Here is a 23148-nt window from a genome sequence, read left to right on the forward strand (position 1 = left end):
CATAAAGAATTTTTGAAATCGATCAGTTTTTCTAACAATAAATCATGTATGCTGTTTGAAAAAACGTATTCTTTTTTATTCCTACACATATAAAATTAAAATTATTACGACTGTAGAATTTTTACCTTTACGAATATTCTTTTGAAGTTTTTCTAGTATACTTTCGCAATGTTATACAATCAAAATATGTTATAAAAAAAAAAAAGGAAAAAAGAAAACATTTTCTGCAAATTTTACACGAGAATCTACTCTTGACTTAAACTTATTATAAATTTCTTAATTAAATATATATATCTCGTAAGTGACAATTACTTATGAACATATTTTATACACAAACACAAATAATCAAGACAACTACTTTCTACATTATTCATATAAGTATGTTTTCCGTTATTAAATTGAGAGTTGTTTAGTAAAAATGTTTATACATTTGTATAAAGAGGGAAGTTTGTATAAAACATATAAAACATGTAATAATAATAATAATAATAACGAATTTGTGCTTCAAAACCTACAACTTAAAATAATAGATCTCTTATATCTTAAGTCAGTAACAAAGAGAGTTGTTGTGTAGATAGTAACAATAAAATGTAATATATTAATCTCGTAAAGCAATAATATTATCTTCCTTAAAATTTAAGTCTGCCCTTGAAGGATAGACAAGTTTCAGATTACCATCTATATCAACTACTTTAACTTGTTCTATTTGTAAACTATAGTACAAATTATTTTCATTATCTGAAGGTGTACAACCAATGCCTGTGGTAACTAATTCTTTTAAAAATTGATCCAATACATTTCTGTAAAGAAAGTATATATTATTTAATATTTAATATTGATTTATAGAGAATTTTATATTTATATATAATTCTACTTTACCTGCAAACTTGATATGATGTAGCACTTGTTACTTCTATTAACATATTTTTTGTAGTTAGTGACATCTTTGTTAAATCACTGTTAGTAATTGGTGGAAATGATATAACTTGTTCTTGACTGTCTACAAGACACGGAAAAAGTGCTTTACCTTCAAGTAAATACAAATATTTATGTATACCGGAATATACATTTCTCTTTTTTTCTTTACGCAAATTATCAGCTTCTTTTTGTAATTGCTGGAATAGTTCTGTTCCAGTATAATTTTTATTTCTCATTAATGGTTTGATTTCTAATTCCAAAGGTGGCTTTGCTGTATATGTTAAATCACCTAAATTATACATCACACATTAATACATCAAAAAACATGATTTTTAGACAGTACCGTAAAAACAAACTATCATTTACCTGGTACAATTACATTTAAATCATGAGTGGCTATTGTAGCAGCATTTCTTTTTTCACATATTCCATCATGTAATTTTGTTTGTAATTGTATAAACTTTTTAAATGTATCCTCTGTAAATATTAAATTTTTTACAATACATGCTGTTATATAAGGTCTAACATTTTTCACATGTTGTGTGATTTTTATTGATAGAGTACTGTCTGATGTTTTCAATATTTTTAATTTATGTGCTAAAGCATCTATCTGAGCTGCAGCATTTTCACTTTCAGATAATTTATGTCCTTTTTTTCCTTTTTTTGATTTACTTGTAATAGTAGTAGTAGTAGTATTTTGTTTCGGACAATGTTGCTTTACATATTCAAGTACTTGCTTTGTATGACACTGGTCAACTAACTTTAATAATCTTTTATCAGTCAACCAATTGTTTTTTAGATTCAATTCTTTCAATTTATGACAATCTGCTAGTTCACCAGGAACAGCTGTAAATGCAATAAATATATATAATAGGTTGTATTAATATTTATTTATGATAATTTTGTGATGACTACTACCTGTAATCAAATTATCAGCTATGTTTAAAACTTTTAAAAATTGCAGACGAGATATTTCCCCAGGAATATCTTTTATCAGATTCTTATTTACATAAATTTCACAAAGATGGACCAATTCAGTATAACAAACATCAGGAAATACTTTTATATCATTGTTGGACAAATCTAAAGTAGTCAATTTAAGATTTCCTATTTGACATGGTATAGATTGTAATAAATTTGTGCCAAAGTTAATGCTGTTCAATTGAGGAAGATTTCCAACTGCATCTGGTAGAGAAGTCAGTTTATTTTGCGAACAATGAAGAAATTTTAATTTGGTTAATTTTTCAATGGATGCAGGAAGTTTATTGATCTCGTTCGAATGTAATACCAATGTAGTAAGATTTTGTAACTTCCCAATTTCTTCAGGTATTTCTTGAAGACACGTATGGGTTATGTTTAAGTAGTTTAAATTCTGAAGATCAAAAAGCGTTTTATCCAAACCATTTTTGGCGATCAATTCAGAAATCGATGGACCTGTTAGAACTAATTCATGTTTATTCTCATCAGCGGTTTGTTTAATAATATTCCACGACTTTTCAAAAGCCATTACTGTCAGTTTCACTGCAACTATATTATTAACAATAGAATAATGCTCTGGATGCTGATTTAAGGTTATGCGTAGTAGATAAAAACAAAATTTTTTTATTCTCGAATGATTCTTAATAATTCATATAAATATATTTAGTACTTACTAAAGTTTTCTTCTTTCTGATTGTCAAACTAGTTTTTTGACGTGCTAATGTGAAGATATTAATACGCAAGAGATAGTCAGAGACGTCAGAGATAAACAGTCTCAAACTACAGTAGAATATGATGCAATATGTATTATTCTTAATACACGCATTAATGTTTCGTCTCAATTTTCTATTGAATCGAATTACGTAGATAAAATTATTTTAAATATAATTGAAATGAGTGAAACGTTAATATAATATTTGTGAAAACAAATTTGTAATGTTAAATTTTGCCGCCACGTTAACGGATTCCCGCTGTAATTGCCTTACTTAAATTAACGAATATTGTGAATTCGTCTTTATAATAGTTCAATGGAGTGCGATGGAACGGTTCTTGATCAAACGTAATAATTACATTATATATATTTTTGAAAACTAATTTTCTCTTCTTGATTCTTATATTTTATACGTTTCTACTAAAGATTATATTTATTTGAAATAATTGCAGAGAAATACGAACGATTTATTATATACATATGAAATTAGAATTTTACGATCCATAATATTGACGATAAAAGATAGTCTATTTCAAATAAATTATTATTAGTACAGTACATTTACTGTATAATCACTATTGTCCTCGAATATAACTTGTTCTAATCTTGTGATTTTAGGACATCCTATGAGAAAAGGAAATCATCGTTGGAACACATCAGTTAGGTTAATGAACTATTCGAACCAAGAGAACACATAAAGTTTTTACTTTATCAGGTAAACTATATCTATTGCGTTCAATTAGACACTCCAATTAGCGTTTATGGTGATGTTACGGAAGTTCTGACCTACATGTTAATGCAATAGAAAACGATAATAATTTTCGTGTACGAAGAGAAGATTATCGTCTATGAGAAATAGTAAAACAAGGGACCTATATAGGCTATAACGCATTACGAATATTAGATAGATTTTTTGAACCGGTTTTCTTTTTTTTTGATAAGACGAATTATAATATAAACAGCTTGTTAAAGACGTCGTTACTTGTATATGTTTATCTTTTGTTTTATTCTTTTTATTTCTTTTTTATCATTATTATTACTTTTTTTTTTTTTTCATTAAAAAATGAAACTTTTCATACTCTGGTGAAAGCTTATCGTAGGTTTATTGAATTTAGTATTATCCGAAGACGGAAGTTTTGCGAGATTTTTCAAGGATTCGGCTTGTAAAGTTTATTCTTGGAACTCCCAAGAATCACAATCGAGCAAGTCTCGAAGAAATAATCTTAATGACCTTGTAACGCGTCGGCAACGATACTTACGATTTGACAAGGCTCTTTCGAAGTATCGATGACAAATGTTTGTTCATTGATATTTGCATCTGAATGAATCGTTCTCGATAGGACGTTCATCCTTGCTTGATAGAACAAAAAGAACGTGCAAACATAGGATATTTCAATGAGCATACGATATTCAATACTATTCTATGTCCGAATTGTAAACCAAATGAATCGCTTGACTTTTACAACATTTTTATTCTCGTACAGACGAGTTGTAAAAATTTGGTTGTTTCGCGTAATTCAGAGTTCGAACTATATTCGTAATATTTTTTCGATAATAATTAAATGTTATTACGCGTTATACATAGGTTTAATCCGTATATAATTATTCACCTTTACTTTCTTAAGTAATAATCTTGCGCAATGAGAACTGACTACATGATCGTAAAATAGTAGGAAAATAAAAAGAGAAAGAAATTTTTTCTCGATTAAAGAAATATTAGACATAAACGTAGAAATAAAGGAAAGGAAATAATCGAAGGTTGTCATAAAATATCCATTGCCGGTTGTGGAGTGATAAACTTAAGGTATATAGGCAACCCACGCTTCTTTGCACCCTCGTTTCTTGTCCATCGTTGTCCGAGGACATTCGGAGGTATTAAATCGACTATAAATCTTGACGTCCTGTCACCCAAAGTCCACGGTTATCAGCAACTGTCCCCGATTACTTCCGTACGGAAACGTTGGCCGATCCACAGGTGGGGCACAATTCGCTTCTTCCATGAGTATAAAGATAGGAATCATCGTCGTATTTTTGTCAGTCGATTTTTACATCTCGTAAGGTCCTAAACGTCCTAAACGTTATTTTCTGTTTTTTAGTAAAGTTTGTTAGACTAATCGATATACAGGATGAACGATCGATCATACTTAATCATCGTATTAGCGATGATCCTTTTAATAAGTTCGTCGTTTGCTTGGCCGTATAGACGTCGAGATGTCTTTGACAATGCGATAGATAGTCCAGGTGGGCTGGTATCTTATTTGCAACATCTTGGGGAGGCACTATATGGTTTGCCAAGTAACGAGACGGGTTATAAAGTAGCTAACTGGCACGAAGGAATGTCTGTTAATCCTGAAGAATTGGGTAATTACGTTGAAGGTGATATCCTTTTTCCACTTGGAATGGGTAGAAACGGTTTAAAGGCAGACGCTGCTAGATGGCCTAACGGTATCATCCCTTACATGATCAGTCCTTACTTTGGTAAGATTGAATTTGGTAACAATGTATAAGATTGTTCCTCTTTTATTTGAGAGAGCTAAGGTACTTGGTCTCAACTCGTTTCATGGATTACCTTCAGTATTCGTGTTCTTATTTCATAGACGAGAGACAACGTAAACTCATTCATGATGCTATGGAGGAATACCGCAAGTACACGTGCATCAAGTTCAAGCCGTATACCGGCGAGGAAAGTGATTACATTAGAATTACAGCAGGTACTACCGGTTGCTGGAGTAGTGTAGGTAGAATTGGTGGACGGCAAGACGTGAATCTTCAGGTACCGGGATGCGTGACCAAGATGGGTACCGTGATTCATGAATTGATGCACGCTGTTGGTTTTTTTCATGAACAGAGTAGATACGAGCGAGATGAATATGTTACTATAAAATGGAACAACATCATGAATGGTAAATGGAAATAAGAAAAGCTCTCGATTTCTCGATCTCTTGATCTCTGATTGTTAAATGGATCATTTATGTCCTTCCTGTCGATTAGGTCACGAAAGTAATTTCGAAAAGGCTTCGAGAGAACTCACCGATGCATTTGGTGTTGGCTATGATTATGGTAGCGTGATGCATTACTCTGCCTACGCGTTTTCCAAAAATGGAGAACCTACTATAGTACCGAAAGTGAGTAGAGTGTTTCATTTAGATCATCGATCATCTTGCTTATTTCCATCTAACGTCTTATTCGTTACGATGTCCTTCCTATATGGCTTCTTTCTCACTATTTGTTTAGTTCCATTGACATGTAATATATCTTATTGAATATATTGAATATGTGGCAACAAGAAATTTTCATTTAGCACGATCGTTCAAAATTTCATATCGATTCATGCTATTGGTGTTTGTCATTTGCACGCATTGACCTGTGTTTTGTAGGAACCAGGTGGTCTTTTGGGTCTTATCGGAGAAATCTTCCAGGGTAAAACAAAAGTTGAACTTGGACAGCGGGAGGGACTCAGTAAACGAGACATTCAAAAAATTCGCAAAATGTACCACTGCAACAAACGTAGACGTAGTCATAATTGATTTTTTTTTCTTTAGTATCACGAATTGTATCATTTCTAATATGCACTCACGATCAATACGAGCATCTAGTCGTAGAATTAGATCATAGATCTCAGATATATTTTTAAGTTGGCACGTGTTTTAAACAAAAAAATATTATATTTACTTTCACCGTTTTTTTTATATGTTGCGTAGTTTACGCTATCAGTATTATATAATATTACGTATACGTTATTTAAGTAATAAGTAATAACGATGATAATAAGAATAATAAAAGAATGCACTTAAAACATGGCTCTTGTAATATTTTTCTTTTATTTTCTTTTATTTATATACTCGTTTTCTATTTGAAATTTGACCCTCTTGGATGAACGTAGCTACTTTAAGGAGAGTAAGAGGCTTGCTCAAGTTTATATCCCCGAAGGGGAAGTAAACTGGTCTCTTGGCAGTATACTAATCATACTTACTTACAAGATGTGCGAACTCATTTTATTAAGAGTTACTCGAGCGAACTACGTTTAAGTGGAATTAGTTAGTTATTTTTTTTCTTTTTTTTTTTTTTTAAATTTATATGCGCGTAAAGTAAATTAAGAGACTAGCGTAACTCGAGCATACTTTAAAGAATATTAAAAACATATCATTTCGTCCTATATATTTGCTGCATATTTATTTTGTAATTAACAAACGCGAATTCGCTTAGGCGAAATACGAGTATATTACTTAGAGTATTTTTTGATTTCGTAAAAAATTCGATCGACAAAAATCCGATCGATGTCAATATTCGTGTCACCGTCATTAATTAACAAATATCTTAAGAACAGGTTAAACCTTTCTTTCTATCTAAAATAACCATTCGTGATCTATCTTCAACTAACGTTCGTATCAAACTTATATTCAGAATTTGATAACATTCAACCGATCCACGTTCTTTTGATAAAGTCAGCTGCCCTTTCGCCTATCATAATGGCTGGAGCATTCGTATTGCCAGAAGTGACCTTTGGCATGATACTAGTGTCGGCTACTCTAACACCTCGTACACCTCGCACTCTTAATTGATTGTCTACGACAGCGAAGGGATCTTCTTCTGGACCCATTTTGCAGGAACCAGCCTGATGATTTTCAGGTGATGTATCGTGTTTCACAGCACATTCCCAATACGCGTCACATCCAAATTTCAAATGTTGACAATTTTTCACTGGTGTACGATCCAATTGGAAACCATATCTGTAAATGACGGACATAATAAGATCAAATGTAGCGTACCTAAAATGTTAGGTAATATGTAGGCAATCATGTTTTTAGAACACGTACCGCTTTAGGGCTTGCGTTTCTGATAGTCTAATCGAGAATTTAATGGCTTCGACTAATCCAGCTATGTCGTCCGGGTGGGACAAGTACTTTGGATAGATTAAAGGTTTCGATACGGGATCGTTGTTGCGTAAACGAAGATAGCCACGGCTCTTGGGATGCAAGTAAGTGGGGATAATGTAAATAGTACGATTTGTCCCTTTCTTCTCCCCAACCATGCCTGTTTCAGCACAGTCCGCCAGATAACCACCAAAAATAAGCTGAACGTCTGGATGATCTTCTCTCGAATTAGAGTATTTCGTATTGACCATTGCTGTTACCTCCGATATACCTGTTTTTAATCGATATAAGATCGTATTATGAATTAAATAGAGATAGAGCTAAAAGTGAAAAATTTTCTTCTAATCGTCTTGTCAATTTATTTATTTTTTTTTCTTCTTCGTCGTTACTAAAAGTTGTCACGGAAATGCGAACTAGTAAGAAAAATCGGTGCTAACGAACTTTTCCCTCTAGGTATTTCTTTTTAACGATCGATTTGTCTTGAGGCTATATTACGTTCTGAATACCTCGAACACGCTCGAAGGCACGGTTGAACCATTTTGGTAAAAAAGTATATACGAGATATAAACAAGTACGAGTAAGTAAATAAAAGATTTAATTAGTTGCCAATAGTGGATTAATTTGTGTGGGATTTATTTTTTTTTTTTGCTAAGATCTCTAAGTAGGTAACATGTGAATATTGTAATAAGCTTTTTCTTTCATTTTTTTTTTTTCTTACATTCTTGCGTAAAAGCTATAACCGTAAAATACGTGAATAAATGATGCGTTTCTTTCAATCTAATTAAGTATGGTAATTATAGGAGAATGTGAAAAACTGAAGTAGATTCGATCATTCCAATAATGGACTTTCTCGTGCATTGCATTCTTCCGCTACGTTTGTCATAGAGCGTGACCATATCGGAGATATACTTCAACGATTGCGTACATAAAAGTATTATAATGACTTAGGTTGAATGTTCTATGATGAGATTAATCATCGTTGATTAATAGATATTTTCTGATATCATTTTTTACGATGCTTGAAAGACTTTTTTTTCTTTTGTTTCTTTTTATCACTATAGAACGTAATAATGTTCACGCTTACTAACATTGTAAAATATTTCTACTTGACACGACGTTGAATTTAGAATCTTTTAAGTGGATAGTAACTTGGTGAAAGCAATATATTATGTCATGGTCTTGATCTTATATACATTACATATGTCTGCACTTGAAACAATCGAAATATATATATGCCAAGTTTATACTCGAAGCTTCAAGCCGACGAATTATATAACACTCAAACATCGAACGCTCCTTACAAATTATTATTTTTTATAGAAAAGGTACAACGTCGTTCATGATGAATGTAACGTCCTTGAGTTGTTAACATTTTTCAGATCGATCAAATATAAAAATAAGAGGAGTAATAGAAATCAAATAACTCTTAAGATGGATCGATTCCGTGGTAAAATCTAATTGCTTCGAACGACGTGTGATCGTTCTACCGTTATTCACGAAGTTCATTGAATCGAAACAGAACCTCATTTGTAATTTAAATCGAAAGGCAACGTTAGGATCGTTTTCTTTTTTCTCTCTCTCTCTCTCTCTCTCTTTTTTTTCATTTTTTTTGACTACAATCGTTTATACATATGTAGTTTGTTGCGAAATGATTGAAATATTGTTATTAGGAATATGCAATAAAGAATAATTTATTTTTAAATAGTGTCTCGTATAAATAAAAAAACTACGGTGGATTAATAGGATATTAATTGATCGATTTTTAAATAGCGGGTTTATGAAAAGAATATAAGAAATGTAACAATAGGAAAATTATTACGTCATTCTGGATCAACGAATTCAAAGAAGAAGAAGAAGAAGAGGATAATTGTGCAATAAACTTTCACTGGACGTACACGAAGCCGGAGCTGCATCGATCCCGCAAGATGTAACACGCGCGGCCGGATGTACAATCGCGACCAACGAATCGTTCTTTATACTGTACGTTTAACGTTTCTAAAAATATTTTTAATTTTTTATTTTTCATTTATCTATTTTTTTTTCCATTTAAGTTTGACTACGTTAAGAGTCATATAAAGTTCCAAAATTTGAATACGGTCCGAATAAATTGGGATTTTAAGTCATTCATCGATATGATCCATAGATCTTTTTTTATCGAACGACAGAATTTACATTGAAATTTATACCGATAAAAAATGTTGATGTTCGTCGATTAGTAATAAATTCTAGATACAGTTATAATCATACTTTCTTTTTATGGAAATAATTAACTGCAGATTAGAGAAATAAATGTTAATTAATTTACCTGTGCCAGACATGAGTCCGTCTCTGAAGAGTAGATATTCCATAGCAGTAGCCCAATTAAGCGGAGTAGTGTCAGTGTCATTTATCGTGAAAGTCAATGCGTAGGCGACATGATTGTGCAAATTCTTGCCAACTCCGGGAAGATCATGAATTACGGGTACACCGACGGCATTCAGTTCATCTCGTGGCCCAATGCCACTGTTTAGAAGTATCTGAGGTGAGTTAACGGCACCTTCACAAGAAAATTTCAAACGATCGGCTTATATAAATTTCAATGTAAACAGAAAAAGAAATTGTAAAAATATGATATAATGACGGATGACAATAATTATATGACTTAATTACGGGATATTAAATGTTCTTCTTTTCTTTCTTTTTTTTTTTTTTTTAAACAAATAACTAAATATAAGGATATAATTATGCCATAACAATATAGTTTTATATTTTACATCGGACTGTAATTTAAATCTTGAAGGACTTCTTGATTATAAGTTTTGCCGTTAAGTAATGTAATCATAGCGAGAAACACTTAATTAATGTCTTTCGAAAAATATAGGGTTGTTAACACGAGATCTCTTCAAAGACTTTCAACGTTCTCTCGTTCCATGATTGAAGATTAGTAAGAGAGATTGTTACCTCCGCTTACAACGACTTCCTTCGCGACTGATACTCGATTTAACTTTCCATCGTGAACGAATTCCACACCAACTGCCCTCTTATTATTGTCAAAGAGAATCTTTGTTGCTGTGGAGTTCAACATGATGTGAAGATTTGGACGATTCCTAGCGGGACGAAGAAAGGCTCGAGCCGTGGAAAGTCGAGAACCGTTTCTCGAGGTCGTTTGCGCTATGGCAAATCCGGTGTGTGTTCGTCCGTTCAAATCCACTGTGTCGTATCCTATCAAACAAAGTAGACCTTTGATATCTTTAATTTTGCCAAACGAAAAGGAAAGTGTTACTAAGTATCGATCAACTATCTGTATTTAGTTTCTCCATTGGTTAAATTTTATCAATGTTCTTAAAGAAATAATCAAGAGAAATTGTTCTACATTTCAAACAATATCAATGGAAATATAAGATATTACTAAGAAAGTATCAATTCAGTAAAAATTGCTGCTTTCGTTATCTTTCTTATTGATTGTTAAGAATAATCGATAATCTCGTTAACAATAATAACCAAGTTCTTTCCCAGCTTCGAGAAGGGCGTAGCTCAAAGGAGGATGATAATGGAATTGCGTAACCGTGAGTGGTCCTCCAACTCCGTGATAACCGATATCCATGTTGTACACTTGAAGATTATCCTCGCTTTTTATGAAATATGGTAGGACGTCCTGATAAGACCAGCCGACGTTACCCATTCTGGCCCAGTCGTCGTAGTCCTTTCTGGAGCCTCTCATGTAGGTCATTCCGTTCATAACGCTGGTACCTCCGAGAACCTTCGATCGTAAATAAATAGATACTAAAGTGATCAGATATATATATATACACACACATATATATATATAAAGAAATGTATGTTTTTGGAAGGTCACAGGATTATTTACTTTTCCTCTTGGCCAGTAACATTTTCTATCGTCTTTATTCAAACATGCTTGATCCTCGCTCTCCGTCATATATTGCCAATCGATATCGCTTCCAAGAAAATTGAAGAAGAATGATGGAATTTGTGTACCAGTTGGCTCGTCTAAACCAGCCTCTAACAATAATACAGAAAATCTTGGTTCCTCTGATAATCTCGCTGCTACTGCTGCTCCAGCACTACCTCCTCCTATCACCACAAAGTCGTATCTAAAAACGAAACATATATTCTCGTACAAATGCTTCTTGTACTTTATTACCTCGTCTACCGCAGGATCTCTCATGTAATCGGTTAGGATCTTATTTCTTCATGAAACGTGAACACGAAATTGGATTGAACGAAGGATTGGATTTGTTCCAGCTGGGCGAAAGGTGATTTTCCCATGACTTTGCTAGCTGATCATCTCGAGTGGTCACGGAATGTTACGATCGAGTGCAATAACACGTACACGCCCATGTGTAATCGCATATCTACAGTCAATGACATACTTTCTTATTCATTTGTATAACGTGAACGTAAGGGGTGATGGCAATCATGAACTTAGAACTCATATTGCATAAACAGCAAATCAATGATTATTTTTTCTGGCACAGAGTAATACGATATAATCGGTTATACCAAAGCAATATTCACTTTGAGAACTCGTTAGAAAAAGTGAAAACGCGTACTACAAATTCGTTAGATCAAGGTCAACTATCTACTCTACGTTTCAAGTATACCGTCGATGATAGACGCTTGAATATTTCCACTTTCCTTTTTCACGTTCATATTAACAAAGAATCTTACGAAGAGCTGATACCATATTCTGTATTACATTACTCGTTCGATGCACCGTCTCGACGTGATGTAAGAAGAGATTCACTCATCTAAACAATACCCTGAAGCACATCTTAAGAGTACACAACGAAAGAATTTCATGGCTGCGTGTGCATGAGTGCTTACTTCCGAGAGACCGAGAAAAAAGGAAAAGAAAGGAAGGGAGACAAAGAAGGAAATAGGGAGAAAAGGAGAGATGGAGAAAAAGATAGAGAGATAGAGACAGGCAGAGACAGAACATAGACAGAACAGAGACAGAGAAGGAGAGAGAGAGAGAGAGAGAGAGAGAGAGAGAGAGAGAGAGAGAGAGAAAGAGAGAGAGGTTGTTGTCTCGTTAAAAGAAGAAAATTTCCACAGCTAGTATTACGTGAACAGTGCCAGGTGACAATTAACTTCATCTTCGTTGTGAGATCGCAGAAGCGTCCTTCGTTTTTCTTTCTCGAGATTTTTCGAAAGAACGAGATATGGTGGGAGTTCCTTGGTATGATCGAAGAATGATTTGCAAGTGTCTTTTTTATATCTATCTACGTAAGTACATAGTACATTTTGAAGAAAAGTGAGATAGTTAAGTTATGTACATGATAGCCTTCTTTTAACGAGTTATTTCGTTATCGGCTGACCATCAAAGAAAACGATGAATTCTTAGATGAGTAATGTTCTTTCGTTTGTCCTTGACTCATATCCTAGCTAGTAATTGCGTTTAACGGAGCACAGCAATCGGCTTACCTCATATTTACGTTTTTCGGAGGTATAGGTCTATTACAGGGATCTTCAAGGTCGCACTGACTTCGAAGGAACACTTCAAGGAGACCCATAAAAAGCATAAACGATGGTCCACCACAAGTGGAGGCCAATGTTGGCCCAGTGGCTGTGGTCAAAGGGCAATTACAGCTCATCTGTAATATCATTATAATTATTGTTAAATTATTCGTTGATCGATACTTTTTTGGTGTTGTTTAGATAAGAAATTAATGATCAGCACATAGAGATAGGAAGAATCTGGAGTGATAATAATTGATTGCACTCGCAAGGGAAGCGTCATTTAATCACCAATTAGATACCAGGTAGTTCGTAATCAATGCTCCTAGGTATTCCTAATTGTAATTACAATCGATTAAATCCCATTCGTCTATTCTCTTAAGGGTGATAAAGTACAGTGATGTTCTCCAAGTTTAAACATGTTTAATATTTATAGAGAGAAAGTAGTTGCTCTCTTGAGCTATTCTCTTTTATCTAATTCATTCAAAATGGACTCGGAAATTAGATATATCTTTTGTCCATATTTAGCAATAGTCTCGTTTGTCTCATACTGTTTGAGTGTGTCTCATACTTATTCAGTTAACTCGTTGACTTCTTAGATACTTCTCACGTAAGAAACATATTTTTTTTTAACCTTAATTCATAATAAGTCAAATTTAGCACATAATTATCGTGTTCGTAATAAAACTGAATATATATATATATATATATATATATATATATATATATAAGTGGAGTATAAAACAAAAGTAAAGTGAGAGCGTATTTTACACGTGCCTTTTCTATGTGCACGTAACGGCTGCGCATAATAGCCAGGTAAACAAAAAAAAAGAATACAGAGAACTGCAAAGGTGTAAACCCATTCAAAGAGACTTTATCACGTGAATCTTTATGTACTTACTTGTATACGGAAACGCGTACCACTACTCTTTTCTTAACACTTACAAACAAGGAAAAAGTTTCGTCAGGGTTGCGTTGGGACCAGATTACCTCTCGTTTAGAAACTTTCCTCTTTCATCGGCTGAATTCATTGATTCGTATCAAAAATAAAGGATCCAACGAAATATCTTCCCCCTTATTTTTTTTTTCTTTTCTTTTTTATGGTTTTGTTTTTCGACGATCTCGCGAAATCAGAACAAGATCCCCGTAACGGGAAGCTTTCTCGTACGGTGAAGAATTGAAGGGGAAACTCTGATCCTGTATTCTCTTCGTTGTGTAACATTTTTACAAGCCGAGTTTCCTCTTCCTACAATTCTCATTGTCAGGTACTCTGATACATCCTGGGCCTTCGTACTCTGTTTCGTCGGTTTAATTGAATTTTATCGGAAACGAATCGATACGTTCTAATTTTCTGTATTGTTTCTATCTATTTAGAGATTAAAACTGTGTGAAAGAACTTTTTCTTTCAAAACAACATTTTCTCTTAATTGTTTACCATCACGGTCGACAATTTACATGGTGCAAGGCTTCGATGTAATGCGTATATGTCTCTTTGCATACAAGACCGTTACGTTCACTGACCGAGAACTGCATCGAGTCTTTTACCGTCGATTACGAAAGTCATGCATTTTTGCAGCTTCTTTTAAGTACATACATATATTTTCCGTTCTAGTATATTTTCTGTATTATTTTCTTTTGCTTTGGTTACCTTCCTACCTTCCTTTTTTTTTTTCTTTACATTGAATATTGAGATAATTACTAAGTATGTGTCTTGTACACGCTACGTGAAAATAACGAAACATATATAATGATATCAATTTGACGTCCTCGAGCTTGATTTCGAAGTCGATATCTAACAATTAGGATATTATTATACTTTTAGTATAATGTCAATGTACTTTTAGTATAATCAGATAAGCGTGTTGCATGAAGTGGAACAAAAAAATGAAGCTTGATTTACCAGATCGACCATCAAGTTCATTATAATATGATATTTTAATGTTCTGCATATTTTATACTATGTAGAAGTTTTCAATGATCCAATATAAGAATGCATCTTACGTCTCATTAATATATAATCGTATAAATTGTATCCTTACGTTTTATGGACTTGAAAAAAAGACCAATTTTCTTTCCGGATGATTAATATATATATATACACACACACGCATACTTTATCTATGTGTATATATATAGATAATGCGAGGTTTCTCATTGTGGAGAATATTAATGACAAATGTACGCGTACGGTTATGGGTAACAATAAATCGGTATGGTGTTTCACACTTTCTTTGATGAATTTTATAGTTGTTAAGATTTATATGGACATAAAAAATGATGAAATACCTTAGTGAGGCATAGCAAAGAGATAACTAGTTTTTCTCTGAAAAAAACTATTTTCGTTGTAGTAACAGCAAGTGTATGTACAACAATATATATATATATATATATATATATATATATATATGTATGTATGTATGTATGTATGTATGTATGTATGTATATACATGCTTATGTATATGTCAGAGATTGAGAAATTACTTACTTCGGTTACAGCAAGTTTTCTACGATCTAACATAAGAACGCATCTTGTGTCTCGTTAATGTACGATCATATAGCTTCTATCCATTGGTTTTATGGATTAGAAAATAGATAAAAGAGAAGGCACATTTTTTTCAGACAATTAATTCATTTTAATATATTTTGATTAATATCTTATCGAACTAATTTATTCTGTGCCATTGTTTATATAAGTTTTTATTACAACACGAAGAACGAAAACGTAGTTTTCTACGAGGAGAACGTAAAAAGATGAGAATATTTCAAGGGAAAGGTGTGCTGACCCTGTTATTTAATGTCAAGATATGCAATGGAATTGAGTATTAATTAGTACGATTAGATACACCTGCTGCTTGATATTGACTCGTTTACCTCCTTTGGTCCAATTAACGCTGCAGGTTATCGATGTCATTAAAAGTTGTTTTTGTAAACATTGAAATATCTATTTCAATTTGCAATTAAACGTCAAACCAGTGAACAGGATCCTGGATAGCAGCTTTGAATACTATGTTCTATTTTTTATAAATACATATATATGTATATGTGTACATGTATATGTATATGATATATTTTGAATGAACAGACAATAGAGCGAAAGATAAATGTATAAAAAAGGATAGGCTCACCTTTAAGCCGTTTTAGACTTGTTTCGTATCGGCTATCTAAAGGCCGATATTTCACACACACACACCTAAGACCTTTGATTTGGAACGATGTATGTACCCTTTCAGTGACACTATCGGATTGAACAAAATCGTGGCTTACGGTGGCACGATCAAGAACCGACTAGACCGGTACCATTCCCATCGCGCTTGTAATATTCGACAACTTCCACCTCCTTTCGGCCTTCCCTTCTGCTTCCAATCCATGGAAGCGTTTCCAGAGACTGCGAATGGAAGGTATGGCAGTTCTATCCTTTACAAACTCGTTACGTGGACGGAATTTCATTTGTTGCGTTGTAGTTTTACAAGTTTTTTTTGTTTTGTTTTGTTTTCTTTCTTCCTTTCTTTCTTCCTTTCTTTTCTTTCCTTTTTCTTTTTCTCCTCTTTCGAGTATCAAGTATATCGATTCTAGATACACAATTAAAAGTTTTATAAACTTGTTTACTTTATAATTTATTACTTAACATTGTTAGAAGATCCTGATCGATATGGAAATATTCGTATCGACCTATGATCGATGTGGAAATATTTATATCGTCGACACAATTTGCAAATATCGATTTTTCTATTTGTCCTTAGTTATATACAAACATACACGCACACATATACATTCGCATGCTCGTTCGTTCGTACATACTCATTTTTTATTTGATCTGTCATACCTATACCGATCGTTCTTCCCATGACTGTGCTCAAAAATAGCTTAACCTTAACTTTTGATAGCAGAAACGTGTTAAGAGAAAATTTTGATATCAATACGTATATAGACGAGAATCGTGTTATGATTTTCTAGTTGAAATATTCAATATGCTCGGAACTCTTTTTCGACGACTCGACGGTTTAGCATACTTTTACTTTTGGCTCGAGGCAATAATACGACATGGAAAGACTCACTTGAGACATAAGTGGACATTTACGATCCAAATTTACATTACGTAAACACGAAAGAAATGTTTCGATCGATGTAAAAAATTTAATTGTACGATCAAATCATTGATATCGATCAATGAACAATCCTGTTAATAATCAAAAACTTTGATTACTCTAAATAAGTATATAATTCAAGTTACAATTCTAACTTATTGTAAAACATTATAATACAGACAAAAAATAACATTTTTTGTCTTTCAATTATTTAATACTCGTATAATACGACGCGATGAAATATAATAACATAATATAGTACACAGCCTGATAGTGAGAAAAAAGCAATAACGAGCTAAGCCTAAGGTTTCTAAAGTGTTACATAAAAAGTATATTAGATGGTATACTTTCATAAAAAAAAAAGAAAAAAAAAAAAGAAAAAAAAGATAAAGTCAAAGGATACTTGACTTAAGTCTTAAAAAATAAAAGTGGTCGATTAAACTTCGTCATTAACGTGTTTCCACGAAACAAAAATTGTTCTTTTCGCAAAAGGTACGGAAATAAATTACGATCAAGAGGCAAGTAAGAAAAATATAGCTCATAGCCATCCTTGGATCTCTTCTAACGATAGCCCGTAATTAAGGGAAAGAAAATTAAAAATAACGAATTGTTATCGTATCTTTATCGAATCTTCGATAATACGATAATACTAGAAGATCAGCACTCTGTAGGTATTTTAAGGTTTGCTGCAAGGAAACACAGGGAAATACGTCTATTAAATAAAATCAATGGAACGATCGACATTGGATAAAAAAATATTTCTTCTTCCATATGATTAAAAATACTTTTTCTGTTTATAAAAAAGAAAAGAGAAAAAATTGTCGCAGTCAAATTTTCCCCGCAGCTAAACGACAAATCACTCAGAGACACTGTATATACATATATTATATGACGTTTAAATTAAAAAATATAAAGAACAACAAAGTAAATCTAGATGAAGATCATTTAGATTAGTACGAAAAGTCGTATCAAGTATCTGTAATCATTCGAAATAAAAAATTCGAAATTTTGCTTTGCCAAATAGGTATACGATATTATACGACGTTTAAAAAATTCAAGATATGTTAAATCAAATCACATGTAAGCATTGATAGCGACGGGCGTCCGTCAGACAGGTGTCGTCGACGTGTCACGTCTTTGATGTAACGATCGTACGTCTAATTCTTATTCGATCGAACGTCCTAGATGTGAATATTTATTCTACTTTCTTAATTCGTAGCTGTAATAATCCCGCTAAAACGCTCGTGAAACCGGCGTTATAGTCGAGCGTCACTTCGGTATAAATATATTCTTCTCGATGATCTTGAAACTTGTCGGCCTCGTCAGGTCCAGATACTAAAGCACCATAAAGTATTTGAGGATTAGGTTCTTGTCTGTCGAATTCTGGCCATCCACAAGGGGCAGGTTTATTTGGGCAGGAGGATGCTGCGTGATGTGGTTGTGCAGGTGGATTATATCCATATCCAACCACATAACTTCTTCCTAATTCATTACAAAAATTAATAAATTAATTAATAACGATATTTTCTTATTAAATTGTTCTTTATACAATAATATTCTCTCTTTACATTGTTTTATATAAAATAATTTTTAAACATTTTCTTTCTTTTCTTTTTTTTTTGATTTCTCTTTTTTTCTTTTTTTTTCTATCAATATTATTTTTCGATATAGTTTGCGACGATCAAATGGACAACGTAATATTATTGAACTTAACCATTTTACCTCTATCACCTAGCATATATGAGATTTGCTGCGTTGCAAATTCACGATATTCCTGGGGATCACCGATATTGGGATAATCAGCAGCTTGCAGGCAAACAAACGCCACGTTTGCAGCATGACAAAGAGTACCGAATTTGTCGATGTACAATAGTCCTTTAGGTGTGCGCTTTTGTTGTCGAACGGAAAAGTCGCAGAAAGCACACGCGGCATTTTGATATTCCGGTTGACCTGTCAATTGTGCTAGCAAAACCTATAAAACAAAATAGTTGTTAATCAGAATAATCAATCGTTTCATTAATATAAATCAAATTGTTTCGTTTATAAAATTACGTGTACATTTCGAAAATTATGAATGTATTTATATATATATTTTTTTTTTCTGCAATCTCACCTGAACACCGGCAACCTTTTTATTATAAAAGAATTCGTTTGGTCTTTCCTTAAGATGAAAATGTTGATAATGATGCTCGGCATCCTCGAGATATCTCGAATCGTTAGTTGCTTTGAAGAGCCAAGCAGCGGCCCATGCTAGTTCGTCTCCGTAATCAGTGCTTTCATAATATTGCGCTGCTCCACGAATTGCACTGTGATAAAGACCACGATATTTGTTAGCAAAATTATAAAGCTCCTTGGCGTGTTTGAGACAGCGTTCGCTGTAATTTGGATCGACGTTCTTGAATACGATGCTGGATGCTGCGAGTGCCGCTGCGGTTTCACCGGCTAAATCGGAACCTTGATAAGAAATATGATATAATTATTTCATCAATATTTTTTCTTTTTTTATGCAGGAATTTTAATTAAAAACGATTTGCTATATCGAATGAGATTATAACGTGTTACGTCGACATCACGAGATACTGAAGGCGAGTAAATAATGCGAACTTTTATCGATCCGATGAATATGTCGTGTGTCGCATATATCTACACGTCTAATGTGGAAATTGTAAATGTAATAACTTGTAAAATATATATACGAAGAATCCAATTATATGGCAATCATGGTAGAGAATACGTAATTAAGAAAATTTACTTTTAGGAGTTCAAGGATAGTCATAGAAGTAAATTTTTAATTGAAGAGGGTAGCAAAACTCGTCTTTAATTAGTTCGAAATACATTTACCAGGATGATCAGGATCGATCTTGTAAGCTGGCCTTGTTGTATTTAATTCTTCCGGTCTTCCCCAATACGTATGATCGACCGAAAAATCTCCAACTTGTCCGTAAAAGACGAACTCGCTTACGTGACATTTGATAAAGTAGTCGGTAGCCCATTTAATGGCTTTACGAATTTCATCGAGTTGGCCGGCCTCGATATAAGCTTCCGGCCAGCTAACAGCTCCCCATGCTAAAAGAGTTGTCGTTGATGCCATGGTGAAACCAAATTTTACGAAGTCACCGGCTGTCGGATATACAAAAAAGATAGATGATAAGATGTTTGTCAAAATTATGTCACACTAATCGATAGGAGTAAACGAGAAATTTAAAAAAGTATATTTCTTTGAGCTAATACCTATAACATTTCACTTTTTTTTTTTTTTACTTTTATGTCAACTCGACAAACAATTGTATCCTTTCGACAATTGTATTCTTATCGGAACTTTTCATTGATAAAAATTCGTGAGAAATTCTGAACACTTTGTTATTTGTTATCATCCTACACGTTGCACTATCTTGTCTTTTAACTGACGTATACCGTGCACAATCGTTCACGTGTTTCCTCTCGAAATATATTCTTTATCTACGCCGTTCTCTTTCATAATATTTGTCGAACGCCGATGCATGACATACGACCCATTAATTCGCCGAAACGTCTCCTTATCGACTTGAGTCTGACAATGAGAGGAAAGAGAAAGAGAGAGAGAGAGAGAGAGAGAGAGAGAGAGAGAGAGAGAGAGAGAGAGATCGAAAGAACGAGAGAAACGTACTTACTTACGTACGAGAAGACTCGCACCGAAGATACGTAATGAGCTAAAAGCGATAATTGAATTCCTCTTAATCGCACGTTTCCTCTAATATGTCGACAACTCGAAGAAACTCGAGCGTTTCTGAATTTCGCATATAAGGAAAGTATAATAGTAAAAGTATAATTTAAAAATTGGATCACGTGCGATAATGTGATTATGTTAAACTCACCGTCATAATAACCACCCGTAAGATCTTCGCCATTGATTCCGCGATCACTCAATGCGGAGTCACCTCTCCAGGATATTCTGTTGTTTTCCGGAAGTTTACCGGATCGTTGCGCTTCGTAGAACAATAGAGAGAGCTCTAGAACTCGAGCATAATCTTCCTCACCTTCTTCGATTGGCTTCACGGAGGTCGCTGAGGTGGCGCTTATCTTTGTAATCGAGGCCACGGATGTTATCGTTAAAGCCTGTTAATTTTACAATTTTTTATTATGAGATCGAACCCTCTTTGGGGATGGATTTGAACATATTATTTTAAGTAAAGTAATATTTTCATTGAGATATAAATGAGAATTATTATTTAGAATTACCATGTCTAAATTTCTTTAATTCCGAATAAATAATTAATATTAATTATTTAATTATTATTTTTAATCATCGATCTCTTTGATTTTTTTTTCTTTTTTCTCTTTCTCTCTCTCTCTCTACATATATATATATATATATATATATATATATATATACAACTTTCAGTTTGTTTTCATTAAAAAATTTTCATTTCAAGAGACAAACATTCATGAGTGTTTCGTTAAAATTTGATTTTCTGAACGCGCGCCGGAAGATTCTTTCTCGTCACATATCGGTTCTTCGAGAAAAGAGAAAGAAAAAGAATAGAAAGAAAGAAAAAGTACTACATGAGTTTACAATAAGGACGGTATTTGCGGAGGGTGTTGGCGTTTGTCATACAGATATATTATGTGGTCGGCGAACTCGAAGAATTTCTTAGAAGAGGTAAACGTGCGTGAGAGAGCTGCACGAGAGATACAGACGGATCTCACCTACGTTTTCAACTCACAACTTATACATACATATCTTCTTGTCTTTATATACATCCCATTAGAATTTTTGTACTGGCAGAAATATTTTTGAAATTTTCTTTGATGTGTTTTACAAATTCGTACCTTATATCTTTGATTTCCTATCAATCTTATCGACATGTAGAAATAAGCAAGACGAAAGTTTCAGCATAAAATTAATGGGCGGCCACGTGCGAAAAATAAAGAGAGAGAATGAGATGGGGACCGGAAGTCGCCGTCTCACTCCCACTTCCTTTCGTGGTTAACACACGGTCAAAGATTAATAATACCTGATTATGTATAAACCACATATAAGTAAATATTTGGGTAATCGAACTAATTGTGTAATCGAGATATATATTACATATTACGTGTTTCATTCGATGGTAATAATGTTTATATATACCTATATATATATAGAAGTATGATGTATATATATATATATATATGTATATGTATACATATGTGTATATATACATTAGTACGGTCGAGATGAAGTCGAAGGATGTGACGTAAGATGGCAGGAAACACGTCAACGTACGTCATCAAAGAAAGAATCTACCAAAGAATAATTGCTAATCTCATTTCGAAATCGCCTTGAGGGAAGAAAACTCACCGTGGCGCACGCGAAGATGACGTTGATCTTCATTCTCTATCTCTCTCTATCTTTCTCCCTCTTTCTCTCTTCTGGTCTTCTTCACTGTATCCTTTCGTACGACCTCCTCGTTCTTACGATGTTCGAATAAATCTCCGCATAATCGCTTCTACTTCCTGACGTCAGTTCCATTCGGCATAGCGTATCCTTCCGAAGTCAACGATCATCTTCTTTGAGCTTTTTCTTTTTCTTCTTTTTCCTCAGTAAGTAGATACACTAGGGCAGCACTGCAAGTTATTAGCACGCTCTAGTCGCGCGTTTGTCGTATCTATTTGAAAACATGTAAGAGAACCAATTGAATCATCGATTATCAAATGCATGTCAAAATTCATCGAGTATGTAGTACAGCTGTTAAGGGTATAATAATAATCGTTCTCGAGGATACATACGTTGGAGATATTGTCGCGTGACTTTTCACGAAATCGAACTACGGTTGTCTCTCGAGTTGTACTATTTGTATACAGTAGCTGAGCACAATAATAAGCTCGAGTTTCCCTCTCTCCCTGTAACTCTTTCTTTCTTCCTTACATCAGTCTATCTATCTGTCTCTCTTTCTCTCTTCCTTTTTTCTCTTTCTCTCTCTCTCTCTTTCTTCTTATATTATTCTCCTTTCTATCATCACTTTATGATAAATTCGCCCTTAACTTTTTACCGTCGGTCTCGTTTCTTTGCTTCGAGGAATACGTTGTATATCCTCTCTCCTCTTTTACAGACGTTAACATATACATTCATACATACATACGTTGCATAAGATAATGTTAAATA

General features: G+C 33.5%; 5 protein-coding genes across 7 annotated transcripts in view; 2 read left to right on the forward strand and 3 right to left on the reverse strand.

Annotated features, from left to right (window-relative positions):
• Positions 1–302: 302 nt before the first annotated feature.
• Positions 303–2722, reverse strand: LOC127065093 (leucine-rich repeat-containing protein 47-like). Its single transcript, XM_050996992.1, has 5 exons — positions 2571–2722; positions 1837–2445; positions 1285–1764; positions 880–1207; positions 303–800 (listed from the first exon to the last, which is right to left on the reverse strand). The coding sequence occupies exons 2-5, from the start codon at positions 2423–2425 to the stop codon at positions 599–601; spliced, it is 1599 nt and encodes a 532-aa protein (XP_050852949.1). The 5' UTR covers positions 2426–2445; positions 2571–2722; the 3' UTR covers positions 303–598.
• A 99-nt stretch (positions 2723–2821) lies between these two features.
• LOC127065098 (odorant receptor coreceptor) overlaps positions 2822–23148 on the forward strand; it is a 35283-nt gene continuing 14956 nt past the window's right edge. The window contains exons 1-2 of the mRNA XM_050997002.1: positions 2822–2956; positions 3227–3323. The gene's annotated coding sequence lies outside the window, so the exon portion shown is untranslated. The remainder of the gene's footprint in view (positions 2957–3226; positions 3324–23148) is intronic.
• LOC127065107 (zinc metalloproteinase nas-13-like) lies at positions 4651–6337 on the forward strand. Its single transcript, XM_050997025.1, has 4 exons — positions 4651–5086; positions 5206–5511; positions 5600–5733; positions 5986–6337. Exons 1-4 carry the CDS (start codon positions 4735–4737, stop codon positions 6133–6135), a joined length of 942 nt encoding a protein of 313 aa, XP_050852982.1. The 5' UTR covers positions 4651–4734; the 3' UTR covers positions 6136–6337.
• Positions 6411–16432, reverse strand: LOC127065091 (glucose dehydrogenase [FAD, quinone]). 3 transcript variants are annotated; one of them, XM_050996985.1, is made up of 7 exons: positions 16065–16432; positions 11330–13076; positions 10963–11221; positions 10423–10683; positions 9788–10018; positions 7426–7753; positions 6411–7338 (listed from the first exon to the last, which is right to left on the reverse strand). In XM_050996985.1, the coding sequence occupies exons 2-7, from the start codon at positions 11645–11647 to the stop codon at positions 7026–7028; spliced, it is 1710 nt and encodes a 569-aa protein (XP_050852942.1). In that variant the 5' UTR covers positions 11648–13076; positions 16065–16432; the 3' UTR covers positions 6411–7025. The 3 variants fall into 3 exon arrangements, with proteins under 3 accessions (XP_050852942.1, XP_050852941.1, XP_050852943.1); XM_050996984.1 differs by lacking the exon at positions 16065–16432 and having other exon boundaries at positions 11330–11573; positions 12907–13088; XM_050996986.1 differs by lacking the exon at positions 6411–7338 and having other exon boundaries at positions 7365–7753; positions 11330–11573; positions 12907–13076.
• On the reverse strand, positions 16537–23023 carry LOC127065099 (endoglucanase E-4-like). Its single transcript, XM_050997003.1, has 7 exons — positions 22773–23023; positions 22345–22651; positions 20879–21119; positions 19866–20144; positions 19138–19478; positions 18747–18996; positions 16537–18506 (listed from the first exon to the last, which is right to left on the reverse strand). Exons 2-7 carry the CDS (start codon positions 22375–22377, stop codon positions 18220–18222), a joined length of 1431 nt encoding a protein of 476 aa, XP_050852960.1. The 5' UTR covers positions 22378–22651; positions 22773–23023; the 3' UTR covers positions 16537–18219.

Source organism: Vespula vulgaris, chromosome 7 (genome assembly GCF_905475345.1).
Source record: "Vespula vulgaris chromosome 7, iyVesVulg1.1, whole genome shotgun sequence".
NCBI classification, from domain to species: domain Eukaryota; kingdom Metazoa; phylum Arthropoda; class Insecta; order Hymenoptera; family Vespidae; genus Vespula; species Vespula vulgaris.

Coding starts and splice junctions, on each gene's coding strand:
- LOC127065093 (XM_050996992.1), bottom strand. CDS start 2,425: ATGGCTTTTGAAAAGTCGTGGAATATTATTAAACAAACCGCTGATGAG. Junction 1,765..1,836: donor AGCTGATAATTTGATTACAG/GTAGTAGTCATC, acceptor TTGCATTTACAG/CTGTTCCTGGTGAACTAGCA. Junction 1,208..1,284: donor TTTAAATGTAATTGTACCAG/GTAAATGATAGT, acceptor TGTATAATTTAG/GTGATTTAACATATACAGCA.
- LOC127065107 (XM_050997025.1), top strand. CDS start 4,735: ATGAACGATCGATCATACTTAATCATCGTATTAGCGATGATCCTTTTA. Junction 5,087..5,205: donor CATGATCAGTCCTTACTTTG/GTAAGATTGAAT, acceptor CTTATTTCATAG/ACGAGAGACAACGTAAACTC. Junction 5,512..5,599: donor ATGGAACAACATCATGAATG/GTAAATGGAAAT, acceptor CCTGTCGATTAG/GTCACGAAAGTAATTTCGAA.
- LOC127065091 (XM_050996984.1), bottom strand. CDS start 13,088: ATGATATTACAGATGAGCTGTAATTGCCCTTTGACCACAGCCACTGGG. Junction 11,574..12,906: donor CCGAAAAACGTAAATATGAG/GTAAGCCGATTG, acceptor TTTCGTTTTTAG/ATACGACTTTGTGGTGATAG. Junction 7,339..7,425: donor GAAACGCAAGCCCTAAAGCG/GTACGTGTTCTA, acceptor CGTCATTTACAG/ATATGGTTTCCAATTGGATC.
- LOC127065099 (XM_050997003.1), bottom strand. CDS start 22,377: ATGAAGATCAACGTCATCTTCGCGTGCGCCACG. Junction 20,145..20,878: donor TACGGGTGGTTATTATGACG/GTGAGTTTAACA, acceptor TATATCCGACAG/CCGGTGACTTCGTAAAATTT. Junction 18,997..19,137: donor AAAAGGTTGCCGGTGTTCAG/GTGAGATTGCAG, acceptor TTTGTTTTATAG/GTTTTGCTAGCACAATTGAC.